Source organism: Heterodontus francisci, chromosome 8 (genome assembly GCF_036365525.1).
Source record: "Heterodontus francisci isolate sHetFra1 chromosome 8, sHetFra1.hap1, whole genome shotgun sequence".
Classification (NCBI taxonomy): domain Eukaryota; kingdom Metazoa; phylum Chordata; class Chondrichthyes; order Heterodontiformes; family Heterodontidae; genus Heterodontus; species Heterodontus francisci.
In genome coordinates, this window is record NC_090378.1 from 124410586 (window position 1) to 124431546 (window position 20961).

At 43.7% G+C, this 20961-nt stretch overlaps 1 protein-coding gene across 5 annotated transcripts in view; it reads right to left on the minus strand.

Moving 5' to 3' along the window:
• Positions 1-1309: 1309 nt before the first annotated feature.
• Positions 1310-20961, minus strand: part of LOC137373141 (ral guanine nucleotide dissociation stimulator-like 1) — a 114698-nt gene continuing 95046 nt past the window's right edge. For 3 of the 5 annotated variants that reach the window (XM_068037990.1, XM_068037989.1, XM_068037991.1), the window contains exons 3-5: positions 11516-11839; positions 10087-10165; positions 1310-8677 (exon numbers count right to left, since the gene is read on the minus strand). In XM_068037990.1, the coding sequence (XP_067894091.1) occupies positions 8496-8677; positions 10087-10165; positions 11516-11839 (585 nt within the window). In that variant the 3' untranslated portion in view covers positions 1310-8495. Of the gene's footprint in view, positions 8678-10086; positions 10166-11515; positions 12115-13247; positions 19261-20961 lie in introns of those variants that run through there. The other 2 variants (XR_010975608.1, XM_068037992.1) reach the window with 2 other exon arrangements.

The following is a 20961-nucleotide window of genomic DNA, read 5'->3' on the forward strand; positions in this document are numbered from 1 at the left end:
CCCGTAGTGAAAAGAAACTGCCAATTTTCACACAGATGGAAAGACTGTCATGTCATGGCTGTCCAATGTTTTCTCTCTTTTGTAATTTAGTTAGATCATGTCTGGATTCCAATCTCTCAAGGCCCCACTGTTTCAGTGTTTACCCTTTGAAGTTAGTCTCCAACAGTGTTAATGTTCCAAGATGGCTTTGAATGTCTTGTTAATGGAGGTAAGGCAGAGCTCATTCAAAATTCGCAAGCCATTGTTCTGGTGGGAAATTAATCAGATATTCGTCTCTGCCTTGATACACTGGTATGTGAGATATTTCAATGCAAATTGTGGTGGCCATTTTAGCTGCTTTCTTTTTCAAGTTTAATTCAGGTTTCCAACCAATGGATTAAAAAAATCATTCGGCGTAGCACATGTTTATAACACTCTCCAGTTTGGTTCAAGCTTATTCAAATCATTCAACTCATAGCAACCTCGGAACACCAACTTTGAAACTGATCAAGCTAGTGGTGATAGAGATAAATAGATACACATAGAAGGGTCACTGACCCGAAACGTTAACTCTCCTCTTTCCACAGATGCTGCCAGACCTGCTGAGTGGTTCCAGCATTTCTTGTTTTTATTACACATAGAATTTGGGAAGGAGAGAAGACTGGGATACAAGGAAAACTGAGGAAATACCATAGGCAACAGCAAAAAAATCCAGACATTTCAGCATGGGATGGGGGCAGACAATATAAAATAGGGAATGTGGAAGTGGCCACACAAGAAGTTGTAAATCAAATTGTTCAGACCACCACTTAGGTGAATATCTTTTTGCCTCTTACACTGAAATGGAGGATGGTGGGGGCAGGGAGGGCGGTGGGGGGTTGGAGGTGTGGGCTGATGTTGGAAGTCATACTGACCAGACCAAATAGTCTGTGGGTATGCCCAGTGTCATTTTACAGCTGATGATCAATAATAAAATAATAAAAAAATTCGTACTGGGGAAAACTGGGACAAATCAGGAGGAAAAACAAAGACCTTGCATATGAGGAATGCAAACCAGCGACTAGACTATTGAAGTGTATGTGGTTTTGTTACTCTGTTTTGATCAGCTGTTGTAAAAACATGGTAACACTGCTGTTACCCAGTCACTGGCCTTGGTTTCGAGGATACGGCTATCAATAAAGGTCAGATGGTCTCATTCAAGTAGGTGAGCTCTCAATGCATGAAACATGCAGATGGCAGTAATTATGGGCAGTGAAGTAACATTATTTATATATGAAGTACACACATCATACCAGAACTTTGCTTCCATTTCAAAATAAAATCACGGAGCATTTATGCACTGAAATTTATTTTAGTAACTTTTTAAAACAAATTACATAATATAAAAGGAATATGGAAAATATTTACAAAAATGTACACTTAGAAAATTTCACAAATAACTCAGATGATTTCCTTTAATATCTGTGTCGACTGTTGTTGGCAAAGCCCAGATTCTGAACCTTTTTATAGTGAGTGGCTTTCTGTAATTGTGTCTGATTAGTAAATCCTTTACAGGGCACCAAGTGATGGATAGGAGGAGGAAAGAAAATACATTGGCCTCCCGAAACCAGGGTAATGAGCTCCATAAAGACCCTCCTCATCACAGCACATAGATTCAGATTGGGAAAGGACACTGGAACAGTGTGTGTGGAAGACACTAGAAATGTTAAAGTGCTTCAACACTTGCTTTCTCTGCTGGTTAATTTACACATAGTGCAAAACTGAATTTGATAGGGTCTCATATACTGTTAAGACATTCTTGGAATTTTTGCTACTTTGAAGGGATTTTGTTTTGGATAAATCTATTGAGTGAACATACAGAATCAATGCTGTCCTACACCTGTGAAGTGATTGCACGAAAATGAAGAGGTCAAGGAATTAGTGTCTTATTCGGATCTTGAACATCAAGGCCCCTGCACTTTCACTCACAAAGGGTATTGCTTATTCTTTTAACAGATCACTGTAGGCTAGCCCACACTAGATAATGGCAGTTTCAAGTAATTGAACACAAATAAGGATAAATGGGGGACAAAAATAAGTGTAAAAGTATTCATATCTCAGGGATCTGGTCCCCCCTCTGCATCCTTTGAAGATTTCTTTCCCAAACAAGGCTAACATTTACAAATATATATATACATTGTCATGCAGGCCCCCACCAGCCAAGAATGAGGCACATTAATTTCACCACATGCACGTTAAACTTCAAATTGTTGCTGGGAAAAGAGGGCCTATTACAAGAAATTCCAGGCCCCTAGCCTGGAAAATACATTTTTGCGAACTAGCAGACAGTGTTGGCACAAAGGAACCAGTCCCTGCTCCCGACACACAGAAGACATGGTCAGACTACTTTAGTCACATAAATAATTATAATATAGCATCTGCAGTATTGTGCTTTTATTTTAGTCACCTGACTAACTGGCTGTTGCAGGTTTTGAACTCGCCACAGTGAATTTGAAGACAGAAAGCTACTGGCTCCTGGATTGAGAACATCTCTCTCCTGTCTGCTCTCATTTCATTCTTCCCAGCTTTGGAATCCATTGAAGACACAAGAACCCCAAGAGAGAGAAATGTCTCCAACAGTGAGCAAAGTTTAAGAAGAATACTGGGCCCCAATGAAAAGCAAGAATTACCTACAAGAAAGAACTACCTACAAAAGGACTCTATAGTGAGCTCGAAGCACAGTAACAAGAAACTGTTCAGAGATTGCCTCAAAGTTCTCCACTTGATTTTTCTTCTGCTCTTTCTGTCTCTATTTGCATGTGCCCATCGCGTATGCATGCGAGCTAAAGGATTATCGTTTTTAATCCAAGACTTTATTTGCCACGATTAAAACCCCAGTTGGGGGGAAATGGCTGTGAAAAGAACAGTGTTTAAAACACAATTACCAGAGGACAGGCTGTTGGTCTCACATCAGAAAGGACAAGCTTTTCAAATGCTAAACCAAAACCCACTCCACCCAACAGAGACATTGCCTTCTGCTCTCAACCAGCCACCCACATCATCACTGGCTCCAAGGTGCCTAAGTAGACAATGAAATCCACTGGTTTTATATATAATCAAGTCAATCGGACAACAGAACCCATCGGAAGCAGTTCACACTTCGTATAGTACTCAACTAGATGATGCAAGACCAACAGTTCCCATTGTCCGTCCTCCCCACTCCCCCACCGAAACCAGCCAGATGAAAATACCACAGATTCAAACAAAGCTTTCTCACCAGGGACATGACAAGATCAGTCAGAAAAAAGGGAACATTCCGATTTTGGTGGAAAAAGCAAGACCGCTGAAACAGTAGAAGTGAAGCAGCCTGAGGAAGGAGAGGATTGAACAGTTGATGTCAAATGGACAGCAGCCACACAGCTCTACAGGACAGAAGATCAGAGCACGCTGCTCCCTCTACAACCAGGACCAAAGGAAGTTGCATGCCCTAAGGAATGGTTACAGCCCCAAGGACTTTGATCATAGAAGACACGACCCGGCATTCAAAGTCAGCAGGGTGAGCAGCCTGCAGAATACTCAACTCACAGTCATGTGGAGAGTTACCTCTGCATGTCCCGACCAAACTTTAGAAAAGGGGGTTAGTGTAGTGTTGGGAATTAACCGACTGTGAGTTAGGGAACACAGAGGGGCTTAGTTTAAGAAGTCCAAGGGGAAGTAATCGATTTGTTGTTAGTCATATAGGAACATTAGCATGGGTTTTGCCACACTGAGATCCGCAGTACATATTGAACATACTTTCATTATTCGAAATCTGAAACCTGCATCGATTGCATTATTCATCATCCTTCAGTGTGATTCATGAAGGTAAGCCCAGACCTTCGACCGTAAATAAGTGGGTTCGGTTGTGACCAGCAAGGCTAAATGAACCTCACACAATCGGAAACACTCTGCAGAGCGTGGGGCATGATGTGTATCCGTAGGCGTTAACCGAATTACCATTTAAATTTTAATAAATTTGACTTTTCTTCTTTAAACCTAAAAAAGCCTGTTTGTGCTCATTTCTTTGCCTTATATTTGGAAAGTGGTGAACAAGGATTCACCAAAGGGGGAGCTCAAAACACGGCATGTTTAAAAGTAAAGCCTGTTACAGGAAGACCAGGTGAAGGCTGAAGCGGATCCCCAGACACCTTTCTCACCTGGTCATAATAGAAATTTGGGTGCCTGTGTCCGTAACTTTACCCATAGACAAACAAGAGAAATTGGAAATGGGAAACCTAATTGTTCACAATCAAAAAGAGCAAGTTTTCAATACAGGTTTTCTCCTGGTCGTGTGTGATTGAATACTAACATGTCTGCAACTGAAGCTAGCAGCTCTCCAAGCCAGGGTGAAGTAACTTGGGATAACTTAAAAGCACTGTCTATGGAGGTGTTGAGGAACACGGCTGAGCAGTGTGGGATCACAGTACTAGGAAGTCTGAACTCCGAAGGCTAGTGGCCAACTATTGTCTCCTTGAATCTGAAGAAGCAGAAACAGGGTCAGAAGCAGAATTCGACAGGGTATTGTTGGCAAAGGTACAATTGGAACAGCGGAAACTTGGCTTTGAGGAAAGAGAGTGGGAGAAAGAGAGAACCTTCCAAAGGAATGTGAAGAGAAAGAGAGAGCCTTCCAAAAAAGAATGGGAAAAGAAAGAGAGAGCCTTCCAGAAAGGAATGAGAAGAGAATGAAAGGCAAAAGAGAGAGAAAGACAGGAGAAGGAACAAGAGAGAGAGGAGCGAGAGAGAGAAAGAATATTCCAGAAAGAATCCGAAGAAAGAGAGCTGAAGCGGCTTGAGTTAACTCAGGGGTGACAGAGTAACCTCAGTGCAAGCATGGCCAATATGGAGGAGCATAATTCAGGCTGGGCAAAAAATTGCTAAAACTTACATAACTAATGCCAAAATTCAATGATGAAGATGTGGAGGCCTTTTTTGTGTCTTTTGAGAAACTGGCAAGGCAGCTGAAATGGCCAGCTGAGACCTGGTCTCTTTTACTTCAAAGCAAGCAAACTGGAAAAGCCCATGAGGTTCATTCCTTGTTGCTAGATAAGAGTTCAGCAAATTATGCACTGACCAAAAAGGCTATCCTTGGGGCATATGAACCCTCAGGAAGCAAGCTAATCAAACCTACCTGGAGTTTAAAAGAAGTAAGCAGCTGGCTTTTGACCAGTGGCTGAGGGCTCTTAAAATACCGCAAAGCTATGTGAATCTCAGGGAAGTAGTTCTGTTGGAGGAATTAAAAATCTCTCTCCCACTCTCAATAAAGACCCATATAGTGGAGCAGTGCGTCCAGAGAGGCTGGCAAGAGGCCATTCTGGCTGATGTGTTTGCTTTAATTTATCGGTCGGTTTCCCAGGGGAAAACCTTTCCTAATCACTCCCACAAATCCGAAAAGGACAAAGGGTGGGAAGGTGATCTCCACCCAGGCAATCCTGGGAGAGAAAGGAAAGCAGGAGACACAGGGGGCCCTCCTCCAGACAAAAAGGAAGGTGCAGTGAGCAAGAGTGAGACTCGGAGACCTGTGTGCTTCCATTGTAATAAAGCAGGGTATTTAAAAGCTGACTGCTGGAAACTAAAGGGAAAATCGATAGGATTAATCAGGGCACACCTGCTCAGTGAAGACGGGGACCTGGTGCAAAACACAGAACAAGCTGTGGCTTTAACTGCAGCAAGAATGCAACCCAGGAAGCTTACTACAGCCAGTGCTGGAAAAGCTGATAGGATTCCTGAAGGCTATCAGGGTTTTGTGTTTGAAGGGAAATTAACCCCATACCCCTCGAGTGAGGCCAGCAAGCCCAGAGTAATTCTCAGGGACACAGGACCCACTAGATCCCTTTTACTGGGAAAAGGCCTGACCTTTCCCCCAGGGAGTGCAGTGAATACCAAAATGGTTGTGAATGGTGTTGGAGGGCAGTGTATAACTGTACCTGATTACCGGGTGCACCTGGAGTGCAACGTTGTTTCGAGATCAGTGACCGTAGGGATTGTCCCTAGTTTGTCTGTGGACAAGATTGACCTGTTCCGTGGTAATGATCTGGCGAGGGTGAAGGTGGTAGCCCCAACCCCCCCACCAAGTAGTGAAAGAAAGACCACAGGAGGTCAGAAAGACAGGGCAGTGGCAGGAGATGGTCTCCTGCAGTTTCCCTGAATGTGTAGTGGATCGGGCCATGATCAAACCAGCTCCCCCAGAAATTACTGCATTTGCACTGCAGGCAGATGACCATGAGGTCTGCCTGTCCGAGACATTCTTTGGAAAGTTAGAAGACCCAGGGAATGAATTAAATGGATTATCCCTAGCTGTGGCTCAGCAAGCTGACCCAGTATTGCGAGAGTTAGCATGGGTTGTCTGGTCTGAAAGAGAAGCAGAGGGAGTCCCTAATTGCTACTATTTAAAGAATGAGGTACTGATGAGGAAATGGAGTTCTCCTCACAGACCTGAGAGCAAGGAGAGGGCATTAGTTCACCAATTAGTGGTTCCGCAGAGGTACCGGTTGGAAATATTAAGAAGGGCCTACGAGACCACAGTGGCTGTACATGTCAGTATACGAAAGACCAAAGCCCGCATAAGACAGCAGTTTGACTGGCCAAAACTGCACAAAGATATGGCGGAGTACTGGAGGAGTTGCTACATATGGCAGATTGAGGGGAAACCCCGACCTACGATGAAACATGCATCCCTATGTCCTGTACTGGTGTTAGGCAGACCCTCCATCTGAAGGCTGGTGCACTGTAAGGGACCTCGACCAAGAACAAAAAGGGACAGGCAGGTGCAAGGCTGGCAAAAGTTCAGAAAAAGTAGGGGAAAAAGTGACCAAGAGGGCAGGTTAAAGGAAGCCCGAGAGAAAGTCCTGAAGAAAATCCCTACTGTCTGGTCAGCCAACCCCGAAAAGTGTGAAAAGTTGGACCCACATCCTCCTACGTAAATGCAGACTCTAGAAGCACCCCACCAGAATTGCTAACATCATTTACAGGAACCTGCAGCGATAAAGAGAGACCTCTAGGGGAGGCACAGAAACCATGAGGGTGATGCCTCACCTAGCCAAAGTGCCACAGGAGAATACGGTCAAGTCTGCACAACTACCTACAGGTATGAGTGTCTCAGAGAACAAAGGGCAGATTAACAAAGAATTTTCCCTTACAGTCAGAGAAAAAGGGAACCAAACATCCCCTGAAGTAATTGGGCATTGGGCAAACTGAAGAAAAGCTTCCCCAAAGAACCACCTGGTTGCTGGGATGCCAAAAAGGGGAAATTAAAGCAGCACCCAGAAAAGACAATTTTATTAAGCTTTAAGATTTATGAATGCATGGAAATGAATGAGCGAAATACATGGTTTTCTTTCTCTCGCACCTTTTAATGAAATATCTTTTTTTCAAATCGCATTTCATTCCCCAGGGTCTGAAGGTGTTGTGCAGGCCCCCACCAGCCAAGAATGAGGCACATAAATTTTGCCACATGGACATTAAACTTCAAATTGTTGCTGGGAAGAAAAGAGGGTCTATTACAAGGAATTGCCAGGCCCCTAGCCGGAAAGACATTTTTGCACACTAGCAGACAATGTTGGAATAAAGGAACCTGTCCCTCCTCCCAGTACACAGAAGACATGATCAGACCAGTTTAGTCATATGACGAACTGGCTGTTGCAGGTTTTGAACTCGCCACAGAGAATCTGAAGACAGAAAGCTGCTGGCTCCTGGATTGGGAACATCTCTATCTTGTCTCCTCTCATCTCATTCTCCCCAGCTTTGGAATCCATTGTAGACAATGGAACCCTAAAAGAGAGAAATGTCTCCTACAGGGAACAAGGTTTAAGAAGAATACTGGGCCCCAACGAAAAGCAAGAATTACCTCCAGCAAGAACTGCCTACAAAAGGACTCTACAGTGAGTTCGAAGCACAGTAACAAGAAACTGTTCAGAGATTGCCTCAGACCTCTTCACTTTATCTTTCTTCTGCTCTTTTCTGTCTCTATTTGCATGTGCATATCGCGTATGCATGCTAGCGAGGGGCGCGGCGTGTATCCGTAGGCGTTAACCGGATTAGAGTTCAAATTTAAGTTTTAATAAATTTCACTTCTCTTTAAACCTAAGAATGCCTGTTTGTGCTCATTTCTTTGTCTTATAATTGGAAAGCGGTGAACAAGGATTCACCAAGAGGGAGCTCAAAACACAGTGTGTTTCAAATTAAATCCTGCTGCAGTAGTCCAGGTGAAGGTTGAAAAGGAGCCCTCGACACCTTTCTCACTTAGTCATAACAATGTATACAAAATAACAGTAAAATATAAAGCTGAACATGAATTCAAAACAATTGGAACATAATGGCAATCATAAACTTTTTTCTAATTTCTTGCAGTTGTCCTTTGTTGAAGATAAGTTTGATTCTGTGCCTGCAGAAGAGATTGAAGAACTGGAAAAATAAGAGAAGGCAGGAAAGGTCTGCTAAAGATCTCAAGGGCTATCCCACTACTGAGTGGTAGATCACACCTGCATAAAACGTTTGTCTCCTCACAGTGTAATCCTGCTTAGTGTATGCATCAAGGTTCCCTCTTTGGGTGCTCTGGGTAGTGTCGAGCACGATTGCGTTTGCAGCCAAGCCAGTTCGTCTGTGTTTGGAATTCTCAGGAGAAGGTCAAGGTTCGCAGGGTACCAAGCACGGAACACATTGGCCTTCTCTGATATCACCAACTCTGAAAAGCAGGAGAAATGTACATTGGTATTTACACATACATTTTTATCGTGTTGATTGGATAAAGCATCCAACTATAATCTAGATGTAGAATTATGAATGGCTGAGAGTAATAGGATTAGAATTTGTTGCAAGGATTCAGAATGTATCACAAACCCACAAGTGAAAAGTTTGAAGGTTTACACCATTATTGCATAGGCCCAATAACTGAAAAGAAAAACATTTTAAAATCCATTCTCAGGATATGAGTATTGCTGGCACAACCAGAATTTATTCCCTGTCCTTAGTTACCCCCCCCCCCCCCGAGAAGATCAGTACTGGCTGCCTTTTTCGTCACAGTTTGATAGAATTAGGTGGCTTGCTAAGCCTCTTCAGAGGGCAGTTAAGGGTCAACCATGCATGGGCCAGGCCAGGTAAGGATATCAGGTTTCCTTTCTTAAAGAACATGAATGAACAATTGGGTTTTTACTCTGGTCCAACAGTTAAACAGCTATTGAGTTACCACTGCAAAACATTGACAAACGTCATTCTTCCTTCATTGTTGGGTCTGAATCTTGGAATTCCCCACCTAATACAAATGGGGAAACACCATCATCAAAAAAACAGCAGCGGCTCAATGATAGGGCCTGTCCCACCACCTTCTCAGGGCAATGAGGGATGAACAATAAATGACAGCTTTACCAGTGATGCTTGTATCCAGAGAATTTTTTAAAACTCTGACTGGAATATCATTCCACAGGCACTGGGAATCCTCACCTAATGAGGCCTTCTGCTTGGTGGAATCTGGACAGTGGGAGTTGACAGGATTTTTAATCATGAGAGAATCACAGCCATGAAGGCTGATCCTGTCTTCAACTTTTTTCTGGTCTCCACTTTTCACCAGAAAAGGTGGTGGGGAGGGTGTCACTGATTAGCACATTAGGTGCTGAGGACCCCATTGAATCTTCCTGCTTCATCGTCAAGGTGCTCTGCAGCCAACTGAAAAAAGATGGTTCTCGATTTCAGTAAAATAAAATGTTTAATGCATTGTTGAATAATCAATTTGAATTACAATGAAGAAACCAGAATAATGCTGATAAATTCTGAATTATTTTTAGTTAAATCCACAATCAACTCCAGATTTTTACCTATGACACAATATATCTTTTCGAGGGATTAGCTGACATGAGCCACTAAACTGGAGGAGGCTTTATGCTTTCATTAGGTGCTGACAAATAGCTTGTTACTGAGTAATGTGAAGCTAAATGACTCCAAGTTGGATCCTGCTGAGTGCAGTTGGGTTAGTTCAATTATAAGAATCTGGATTTTCCCAGCTTTTTGTGAAATCAGAAGAAAATATAAATCTGCTGGCAGAGGTTTATGTATCTTTTGGGATAGATTTATCAAATTGAGACAATTTTCACCCCTCACCTCGATCTTGTGAAATGGTCTGTGTGAACTGAGAATTCTCTGGAGGTTCTGTTTCCAGGGTCTGATTGGATGAGGCTCTCTGCAAAATAACAGGTGTCCTATCTTGGTCAGTAACATGAAGAAATAGAAAATTAATTACATTTCATGAATATATTTTATAAAAAGTGCAAAACCTTTCCAAAAGGCAAGGTTCGCAAGTGTTCTGTCTCAGCAACCTCTTCTCAAAGTATGTGAGACAAGGCTTCAATATCATCATCTTCAAATTTGGATACTAACCAGGAATAGCGTAAGAAATCACAGCTTGTCTCTGGACTAGGATCATTTAAATTACCAGCGGCTTCTCCACTACGTAAAGACAATTTTTCCCTCACCAATTCTATCTGTCTGATTTCACTGTCTTTTTGTGCTTGTAATTCCTTCTCAAACTTTTCCCTCTGGAAAGCACTCTCTCTCTCCCTCTCCTCTCATTCCTCCTTTCTCACCTGAAATTCGAACTCAAAGCTGTGGTTGTTCTCCTTACAGCAGAGAAGGTGATGTGAAGATTTGATACAGGCTGTAAAGGCTGATTAGATCAGTAATAAGATGAAAATTCTGACCATTCGTTGCCTTTATACACCCACTCTGCTGTATTAAAAATTCCCATTTCATATCTTGCAATGGACTGATTCCATGTTTTCAATCAAAGAGGCTTGAAATAATTTTTCCCAACATAAAATATACGAGTGGGTCATTAAGTTATATGGCCAGCGTGTTACCCATGTGACCAATATTGTTTAGATTTGAATAGTCATTTTTGAATCAGTCACATGGTGACAATTCTATTTTGGACTGTACCTTTCTCCACTCCTATTTTTCATTTGCTCTCTTCCCATCTTTGAAACTTCACGTGAGCCAAGGCCAAGGAAGAAAAACTGTTCAAGGACTCTGCTATTATTACTCAATTAACTAACAGGAGGTGCCTGTGGTTAGCTACACACTAATTGTAGAACCCAGCGTTCAATCTGTACCTGCTTGGGACATTGTTGCAATCAGGTACAAGGATGGGGAGAAATCAGAAATTAATAGATTTCAGCTCATTCCCTGAATAAGGGTATGAGTGTGCCACACCTTGGTGTGGCCTGTACATTTAATGAGTAATGTCAGCAAAACTCAAACAGTATTGCAACATTCCAAAAGAAAGTTGAAATGATGGCCAAAATACTCAAGAGACAGAAAAGATATCAACAATGTGGAAATTAGACATTGCGAATTAGCACTAATAGCAGCCACACCGCCATCTTCAATATGACTAGATGGCAACAAATGGTCTGAGGTAATTTTTTTCTTAAATACAAGAGGAACTTTTTTTAAATGTCTGTGAATATATTGACCGAAGCAACAGCCATTGAGCAGCATGAACATGACTAATAGAAACAATCCATGTACTTACCAAAGTGCTTTGGTGCAGATCGTCATCCTCTTGCCTGATTCCGATGTTATCGTGGCCATTCTTCTGCCTGCACCCAGGAAATGCCACTTTTGAAATGCAGGCAGTCACTGAGGCAGAACACTTGAGAGCCCAATTGCCGGAAGTTGTTCTAACAGAACACTTCTGAATCCAACTGCAGACGGCTGCGAAGATGGAACGCCTGGGAACCTTGGGAGTGTGGGACGATGATGATGATGATGACGACACACTACTCAGCGAGGATGATACTCTCGAGGAGACAGTGTCCACAGGGCGAATGGGTGAATGAGACGATAATTCAGATGACTGCAGAAATTTGTTTTTGATAAAGTGTGTCAATGATTATATCTCAGAAAGTTCCCTCTTCCCAGTTACATCTATTGTGCCATGAAACTCCCTGGCACTTACCACACCCCACCCCGCAAAAAAAATGGAGGCATTGTGGATACAACAGCTTGGTCTTGAGAAGGGGAAGTAATGCATGATTCCATGATAGTTAAACTGTGAAATCTTTCCATTGGTTTTCCTCCCTCGCTCAGCCAAAATCTGCTCCGAAGAATGATGCCGCCATCTCACATCCACTGGTTGATAAGCCAACATTGACAGTTCATCATTTAGCACGTTTGTAAATTACCCAGTTAGATTGTTAGCACATGGCATGCACAAATTCATCACGGCCATTACATTTGAATACTTATGCTACTGTTTTAACTCTAAGTTATCAAATAATCCCTTTGCTTTTCAGTTGAACACTCAGTATTTGAACACTCCTATATCTATGCAGATATTTACTTGCCTGCCTCACCCAGTTACTCATTGTAACTTTGCAGCATCCACCTATATAGGATGAAGTTAAAACATATCCTGTGGTGCTGCTCGGCTTGAACAAGTCAAGAAAGAGCATGAGTGCAAAAAAGTATTGGTGAGCTTGCCTGAATGAGAAAGCCAGCCAGCGCACATGCAGGCAAGAGCTCGAGAGACAGAAAGAGACAGCAAGAACTAGAAATAGAGAGAGTTAGAAGTAAGGAAATTAGGAGTCAAATCACTCAGTTCATTCTAATGCAGCTCTTACCAGGTGAGTGCAGAATATTGGTAATGAAGAAGCAATAAAGGCACTGAAGAGGGGGTGTATAAGGACCAAAAGAGGAGAATCCATAAATAGGGAGGGTATTTTAAAGCAGAAATAGGACCCTAAAGATGCAGAACAGATATAATAATGGTTAACTGAACTGCTAAAAGACTGAATTGCTGAAATTTCCAGGGAACAGGTGAGAGACACTTTCTACTAAAACCAATGATACCAGCTTACTGATAAACTTCCAGGAAACACCACCCTTCTGTAGAGAAGATGCTAAATAGCAACTAAAGGTCAACTATAGAAAAAACAAAGCCTGCATTCAAGAGGGAATCTGGTGTGCATGCAGGGAGGTGTATTACGTTGTTGCGATTTGGGCAGCAGTTTACTAGATTTGATCCCAAAATACCGTTTTTGATGGACTATGCACTTTAAGCTGCTACAGTCACAGCCCAGGTGCTAACTTTATGGTCAACCATGAAGTCATTAATGATCTTAAAAGAATTAAAATTAAAGATTTTGGTTATTAGTGTGACAATATGTTTTAACACGCAAAGCTTCCTTCGAACATATTTAAAGGATATAAAATATTACACAAAACAAGCCAAGCTTGTATTTCACATAAATCAAATCACTGACCCAGTCCATGTTCTCCCCCGAGCTCCCGCTCTGAGGGGATTTCGGCTGGTCACTGCTCTTGCTTGGAGTGCTGTCTGTGACATCTGTCCCGTGAAATAGCCGACATGAGGGAAAGGGATTCATCAGCAAAAACACTGAAAGAATACTAAAGTTGCTACGCTGTACAGAAAGAGTTTACTGCTGATTCAGGTAGCACTTGGTAGTTGGTCACTCAACAATGGCCCGATATAATGAATAGTTTTTGCAATTTATTAGAATCACCTGCTCGATTCCATCCTGGGCCTGTAATGCAACTTATTGAAATAAAAACAGAAAATGCTGAAAATACTCAGGAAGTCTGGCAGCATCTCTGGAGAGAGAAACTGAGTTAGTGTTTCATGTCTGTGATCTTTCATTAGATCCCATTTATATTTTGATCACAAAGAATTACATTTGAAAAAGGTTCTGTCAGAGGTAGTAACAGTAATAATAACTTTATTTATCTCGCTTTTATCAACATCATAAAATTGTCCAAGATGCATCACAGGAGTGTCAGGCCATAAATTTTGTCAGCCGGTCACATGAAGATAAGGTATATTTTTATGTTAACAGCATTTTGGAATCTGGCAATGCTTTTGTATAGAACTGTCTGCATTAAGGCAGTAAAGTTTCAATGTACAGGTATTTGATTTCTGTGCCTGATTGAAGTAAAGACCTGCTCAGGTTAGGGAAAAAGAACCCAACCCAAACCAGACCGAACCACAGTGGACCCGAGCCCGACCCGGCCTGAGTCCCTCCGATTTTGCCCCAAGCCCGACCCGAGCCCGACTCGACTATCCCTTTACTTACCTTCCGACTCGGAACGTCCAGGAAGCTGCAGCATGTGTGTGATGGCATCATAGAGACGTCACTCACTAACTGCACACACTCAGTTTCCCTGCTTGACGTCCCGCACTCCCAGCTCAGGTACGTTTTATTTAATTTTAATACTGACCAGCAGAGCAATAACCATCTGTGTCCGGCCTGACCCGGACCCGGACCCGAACCCGGCCCGACCTGAGCCCGAAAGCCGGACCTGGAAGAGGGGCCCAACCCGACCTGAACCCAACACATGTCGTCGGGTCCCGGTCGGGTCACAGGCCTTTACATTGAAGTCCAAATCATTGATATATCCTGCAAAAAGCAAGGGACCTGGTACTGAACCCTGCAGAACCCATTTGGAAACAGTCTTCCAGTCACAAAAACACCCATCAACCATTATCCTTTGTTTCCTGCCTCTGAGCCAATTTTGAATCCATCTTGTCACTTTGCCTTGGTCCCCTGGGCTTTTTCTTTCATGACCAGTCTGTCATCTGGGACTTTATCATAAACCTAGGTATAATCCATATAGACTACATCAAATGCACTACCCTCATCGACCCTCCTTGTTTCCTCTTCAAAAAATTCAATCACGTTAGTCAGACACAACCTTCCCTTAACAAATCCATGCTGAATATCTTTGACTAATCCATGTATGACTAAATGAAGATTTATCCTGTCCCTCAGAGCTTTTTCCAATATTTTTCCCACCACCGGAGGTAGGCTGACTGGCCTATAATTACTCGGTCTATTCCTTTCTCCCGTTTTAAACAATGGGACAATGTGAACTGTCCTCCAGTCCTCTGGCACCACACCTGTAGACAGAGAATATTGGAAAATGATGGTCAGAGCCTCTGCTGTTTCTTCTCTTGCTTCATTTAACAGCCTAGGATGCATTTCATCTGGGCTTGGTGATTTAACCACTTTCAAACATGTTAAATCCCTTAATATCTCATCTCATTATATTAGTTTTATCTAACATTGCACACTCCTCCTCCCTGATTGCAATTTCTGTATCATCCCTCTCTTTAGTGAAAACAAATGCGAATCCTCCTCCTTCATCCACAGGTTACCCTGGTGGACCCAAATAGGCTCTACTCTTTCTTTCATTATAATCCTGCCTTTCTGTATTTATAAAACAACCTTTAGTTTTCTTGATTTTACTTGACTTGCCAATTTTTTTCATGCCCTATCTTTGCTTTCCTAATTTCCTTTTTAATTTCACCCCTACACTTTTTATACTCCTCTCGATTTTCTGCCTTGGTATCTGTCATTAATCTTCCTGTTTTACTTTATCCTCTCCTTTCAGCCCCTTGACATCCACAAGACTCTGGATTTGTTAGTCCCACCCTTTTTCTTTAAGGGAACATATTTCTTTAAGGGCGGCACAGTGGCGCAGTGGTTAGCACCGCAGCCTCACAGCTCCAGGGACCTGGGTTCGATTCTGGGTACTGCCTGTGCGGAGTTTGCAAGTTCTCCCTGTGTCAGCGTGGGTTTCCTCCGGGTGCTCCGGTTTCCTCCCACATGCCAAAGACTTGCAGGTTGATAGGTTAATTGGCCATTATAAATTGCCCCTAGTATAGGTAGGTGGTAGGGAAATATATAGGGACAGGTGGGGATGTGGTAGGAATATGGGATTAGTGTAGGATTAGTATAAATGGGTGGTTGATGGTCGGCACAGACTTGGTGGGCCGAAGGGCCTGTTTCAGTGCTGTATCTCTCTCTAAACTAAACTTGCTCTGAACCCTCACTATCTCTTCCTTGAATGCCTCCCACTGATCCAGCACTGATTTACTTTCAAGTAACTGTTTCCAATCCCATATAGCTAAATCACATTTCAGCTTAGTAAAATTAGCTTTCCCCAGTTGAGAACTTTTATTCCTGGTCTGTCTTTGTCCTTTTCCATAACTATTCTAAATCAAACTGAATTATGATCACTTCCATCAAAGTGCGCCCCGTCCGATCCCCCTTCCACCTGCCCAGCTTCATTCCCTAAAATTTTGTCCAGTCTCACAATCCCTCTTTTTGGACTTGATACATACTGGATAACAATGTTCTCCTCAATGCATTTGAAGAATTCTGTGACCACTGAGTCTTTCACATAAACTCTACCCCAGTTAATATTGGGGCAGTTGAAATCCCCCACTGTTTAATTGTTTTTGCAGTTCTGAAATTTGTCCACATATTTGCTCTTCTCTCTCCTAACAGTTTCAGGGTCTATAGCACACTCCCAGTAGTGTGATTGCCCCTGTTTTGTTCTTCAGTTCAACCCATATGGCAACATTTGTTTATCCTTCTACCATATCTTCTCTCCTCACAGCTATAATTGTTTCTTTAATCAATATTGCAACTCACCCCCTCCTGAGATATCCCCATCTCTGTCTCGTCTGAAAACCCTGTAACTAGGAATGTTGAGCTGCCATTCCTGCCCTTCTTTCAGCCATGTCTCAGTAATCGCTATAATATCATACTGCCATGTGTCAATCTGTGCTGTCAGCTCATCTGCCTTATTTCCTCAACTTGTATTGAAGGATATATTATTTAGCTCTGTCAAACTCCCTTGTTTATTTTCTAACCTTCGTTTTCTCTGCCTTCCAAAGACGCTGACTAATTTACTGCCTTCCATTTCGAACTTTTCTTCTCTCTCTTCTGAATCTACTCTCAGGTTCCCATCCCTGTGCTCAGCTAGTTTAAACTCTCCCCAACAGCACGAGTAAAACTCACTGCGAGGATATTGGTCCCGGCCCTGTTGATTTGCAAACAGTCCGTCTTGTACAGGTCCCACCTCCTCCAGAAGCAGTCCCAAAGCCTCAGGAATCTAAAGCCCTCCCTCCTGCATAATCTCTCCAGCTCTATGTATTCATCAGTTCTATCTTCCTATTTCTGTAATCACTAATACGTGGCACTGGGAGTAATCTGGAGATTAATACTTTTGAGGTTCTGCTTTTCAATCTCCCTCCAAGCTGCCTAAATTCTGCTTCAGAACCTCATCCCTCCTTCTGCCTCTGTCATTGGTGCCAATATGGACCACGACCTCTGGCTGTTCACTCTCCCCCGTCAGAATGTCCTGCAGTCGCTCAGTGATATCCTTGTCCCTGGCACCAGGGAGGCAACATACCATCATGGAGACACCTCTGCAGTCACAGAAGTGCCTGTCTATTCTCCTCACTATCGAATCCCCTCCCACTATTGCTCTTCCACTCTTCTTCCTCCCTCCCTGTACAGCTGAGTCACCCATGGTGCTGTGGACTTGGCTCTGCCTGCACTCCCCAGTGGAACCATCACTCTGACCAGTATTCAGAACTGAATACCAGTTGGAGAGTGAGATGCACTCATGGGATCACTGTCCTGCATGCCTGGTCCTCCTTGTTCTTCTGGCCCTCACCCATTCCCCCTCTGCCAGCACATTTTTAAACTGTAGGGTGACCACCTCCAGAAAGCTCTCAGCCTCGTGGATGCTGCATAGTGACTCCAGTCAGTGCTCAAACTCCGAAACCCAGAGCTCGAGCTGCTGTAACCGGTGACACTTCCTGTACATGTGGTCATCCAGGTCATGAGAAGTGTCCAGGATTTCCCACATGACACAGGATGTGTATTCCACAGGGCTGAGGTTCCCTGCCATGTTTTACTTTCTAGACTATTATCTAGAAACACTTAGAGCTGATCACCAGGTCTCGCTGTCTCCCGCTCCATCACTCTACTGCTCCGTGTTTTGTCAAAGATCAGAATAGAATCTCTTCAGTCATTGCACTGAATTCCCTCAATCCCCAATTCTCCGAGTTAGGTATCTTTTGAAGCAGTACTCCATCAAGCTGGACTTGGTGCTGGGCTGCTGGGTGAGCCTGCAAGCCCCTTTGAGCACTGGCATCCACAGCCATGATGGCAGCAGTCTGAGCCTGTGTGGCAGCAAGCTCAGATTACAATACCACAGTCTGAGCTTCGACTGGAGCACTCAGACATTGGGGTGGCCTCTACTTGTACTGCAATTCACTCATCCATGTCTCTGATACTCTGGAAATGTTAATCTGCTCACTTGTGTTTATATTATTCAAATCATCAGAGGAATTTGTAACAGCAATATAATCATGGAGCTTCAGAGGGCAATGTAACCATTGGAACAGGATGATTTGAAGGGATAGAGAGGAATAAAGAGCCTTTGCTGGCTCCATGTGGTTATTCTGATATCACTTTTATGTATCTTTGATGTCCTCTGATTCAGTGGCAGTATGAATGGAATGTAGATGTAGATAAAGTAGAATTAAGATAAGACTTGTGAGTGAAACACTGCATGTTGTATTCATACTGGATTGTGAAGTGTGATGTTCCTGAGTACACAGACTGGATTGTGAAGTGTGATGTATCTGAGTACACAGACTGGATTGTGAAGTGTTATGTACCTGAGTACACAGACTGGACTGTGAAGTGTGATGTACCTGAGTACACAGACTGGACTGTGAAGTGTGATGTACCTGAGTACACAGTCTGGACTGTGAAGTGTGATGTACCTGAGTACACAGACTGGACTGTGAAGTGTGATGTACCTGAGTACACAGACTGGACTGTGAAGTGTGATGTACCTGAGTACACAGACTCAACTGTGAAGTACCAAAACATGGGAGGAGCGAGTAGCCAAGGTACGACAAAAGTTGGGCATGTGGGGGCAGCGATCTCTCTCCATTGTGGGTAAGAACCTGGTCATCAGGTGCGAGGCGCTCACGTTGTTGCTCTACGTGGCGCAGGTCTGGCCCATATCCCACTCCTGCGCCGTGGCAGTCACCCGAGCCATTTTCCGCTTCGTCTGGGGATCTAAAATGGACCGGGTCCGGAGGGACACGATGTTCAAATCTCTGGACATGGGCGGGAAAAATGTACCCAACGTGGCCCTCATCCTGATGACCACCTTCGTGTGCGGCTGCATCAAGCTATGTGTAGATCCCCAGTACGCAAACTCCAAGTGTCACTACGTGCTGAGGTTCTATCTGTCCCCGGTGTTGCGAAGGATGGGCCTGGTCACATTGCCGCGGAACGCACCATGCAGTTGGGCGGCGCCGTACCACCTATCCTTCGTGGAGCAGTTTCTGCGGAAAAACATCTTTGACCACCGGTCCATCAGGCAGTGGTCTGCACGGAATGTCCTCAAGGCCCTACGGGAAAAGGAAACGGTGGATCCTGTCGGATGGTTCCCCGAGCAGACCGTCAAAGTCATTTGGCGGAATGCCTCATCACCAGAACTTTCAAACAAGCACCAAGACGTAGCTTGGCTGGTGGTGAGAAGGGCCCTCCCCGTCAGATCCTTCATGCACACCCGAAGTCTCGCCCCCTCCGCACAGTGCCCCCGCGTTGGCTGTGGTGGGGAAGAGACGGTCGCCCACCTCCTCCTGGAATGTGCCTTTGCAAAGCAGGTGTGGAAAGAGATGCAGTGGTTTTTGTCAAGGTTCATCCCAAGCAGCTCTGTAACACAGGAGTCTGTGCTCTACGGGCTGTTCCCAGGGACGCACACCGAGACAAACATCAACTGCTGCTGGAGGACTATCAATTCGGTGAAAGACGCCCTTTGGTCTGCCCGAAACTTGCTGGTCTTCCAGCGCAAAGAGTTGTCCACCACCGAATGTTGCAGACTGGCACATTCCAAGGTCCAGGACTACGTGCTGAGGGACGCACTAAAGCTTGGGGCAGCCGCAGCAAAGGCTCAATGGGGAAAGACCACAGTGTAAGGTTCCCCCACCAAGCTGGACTGAGGGGCTGGATCCATGGGAAACCCCTCGAACTGTATCGTTAATATTCTCAATTGCTGTAAATGTAAAACTGTAATTGACATGACAATTGTGAAACGGAGGGGTTGGGAAGAAACTCATGACAGTATTGAAGGAAACTGATCTCCCTTGCAATGTTTGTATTTTTTGGTGCAGTTTGGAAACTGTTTGGCAATGTAATTTTTACAGATTTTTATGAATAAAGTATATTTTGGAAATAAAAAAAAAAAGTACCTGAGTACACAGACTGGATTGTGAAGTGTGATGTACCTGAGTACACAGACTGGACTGTGAAGTGTGATGTTCCTGAGTACACAGACTGGATTGTGAAGTGTGATGTACCTGAGTACACAGACTCAACTGTGAAGTGTGATGTACCTGAGTACACAGACTGGACTGTGAAGTGTGATGTACCTGAGTACACAGACTGGACTGTGAAGTGTGATGTACCTGAGTACACAGACTGGACTGTGAAGTGTGATGTACCTGAGTACACAGACTGGATTGTGAAGTGTGATGTACCTGAGTACACAGACTGGATTGTGAAGTGTGATGTACCTGAGTACACAGACTGGACTGTGAAGTGTGATGTACCTGAGTACACAGACTGGACTGTGAAGTGTGATGTACCTGAGTACACAGACTGGATTGTGAAGTGTGATGTTCCTGAGAACACAGACTGGATTGTGAAGTGTGATGTACCTGAGTACACAGACTGGATGGTGAAGTGTGATGTACCTGAGTATGCAGACCGGATTGTGAATTGTGATGTTCCTGAGTACATAGATTGGATTGTGAAGTGTGATGTACCTGAGTACACAGACTGGATTGTGAAGTGTGATGTACCTGAGTACACAGACTGGACTGTGAAGTGTGATGTACCTGAGTACACAGACTGGATTGTGAAGTGTGATCTACTTGAGGACACAGACTGGATTGTGAAGTGTGATGTACCTGAGAACACAGACTGGACTGTGACGTGTGATGTACCTGAGTACACAGACTGGATTGTGAAGTGTGATGTACCTGAGTACACAGATTGGATTGTGAAGTGTGATGTTCCTGAGTACACAGACTGGATTGTGAAGTGTGATGTATCTGAGTACACAGACTGGATTGTGAAG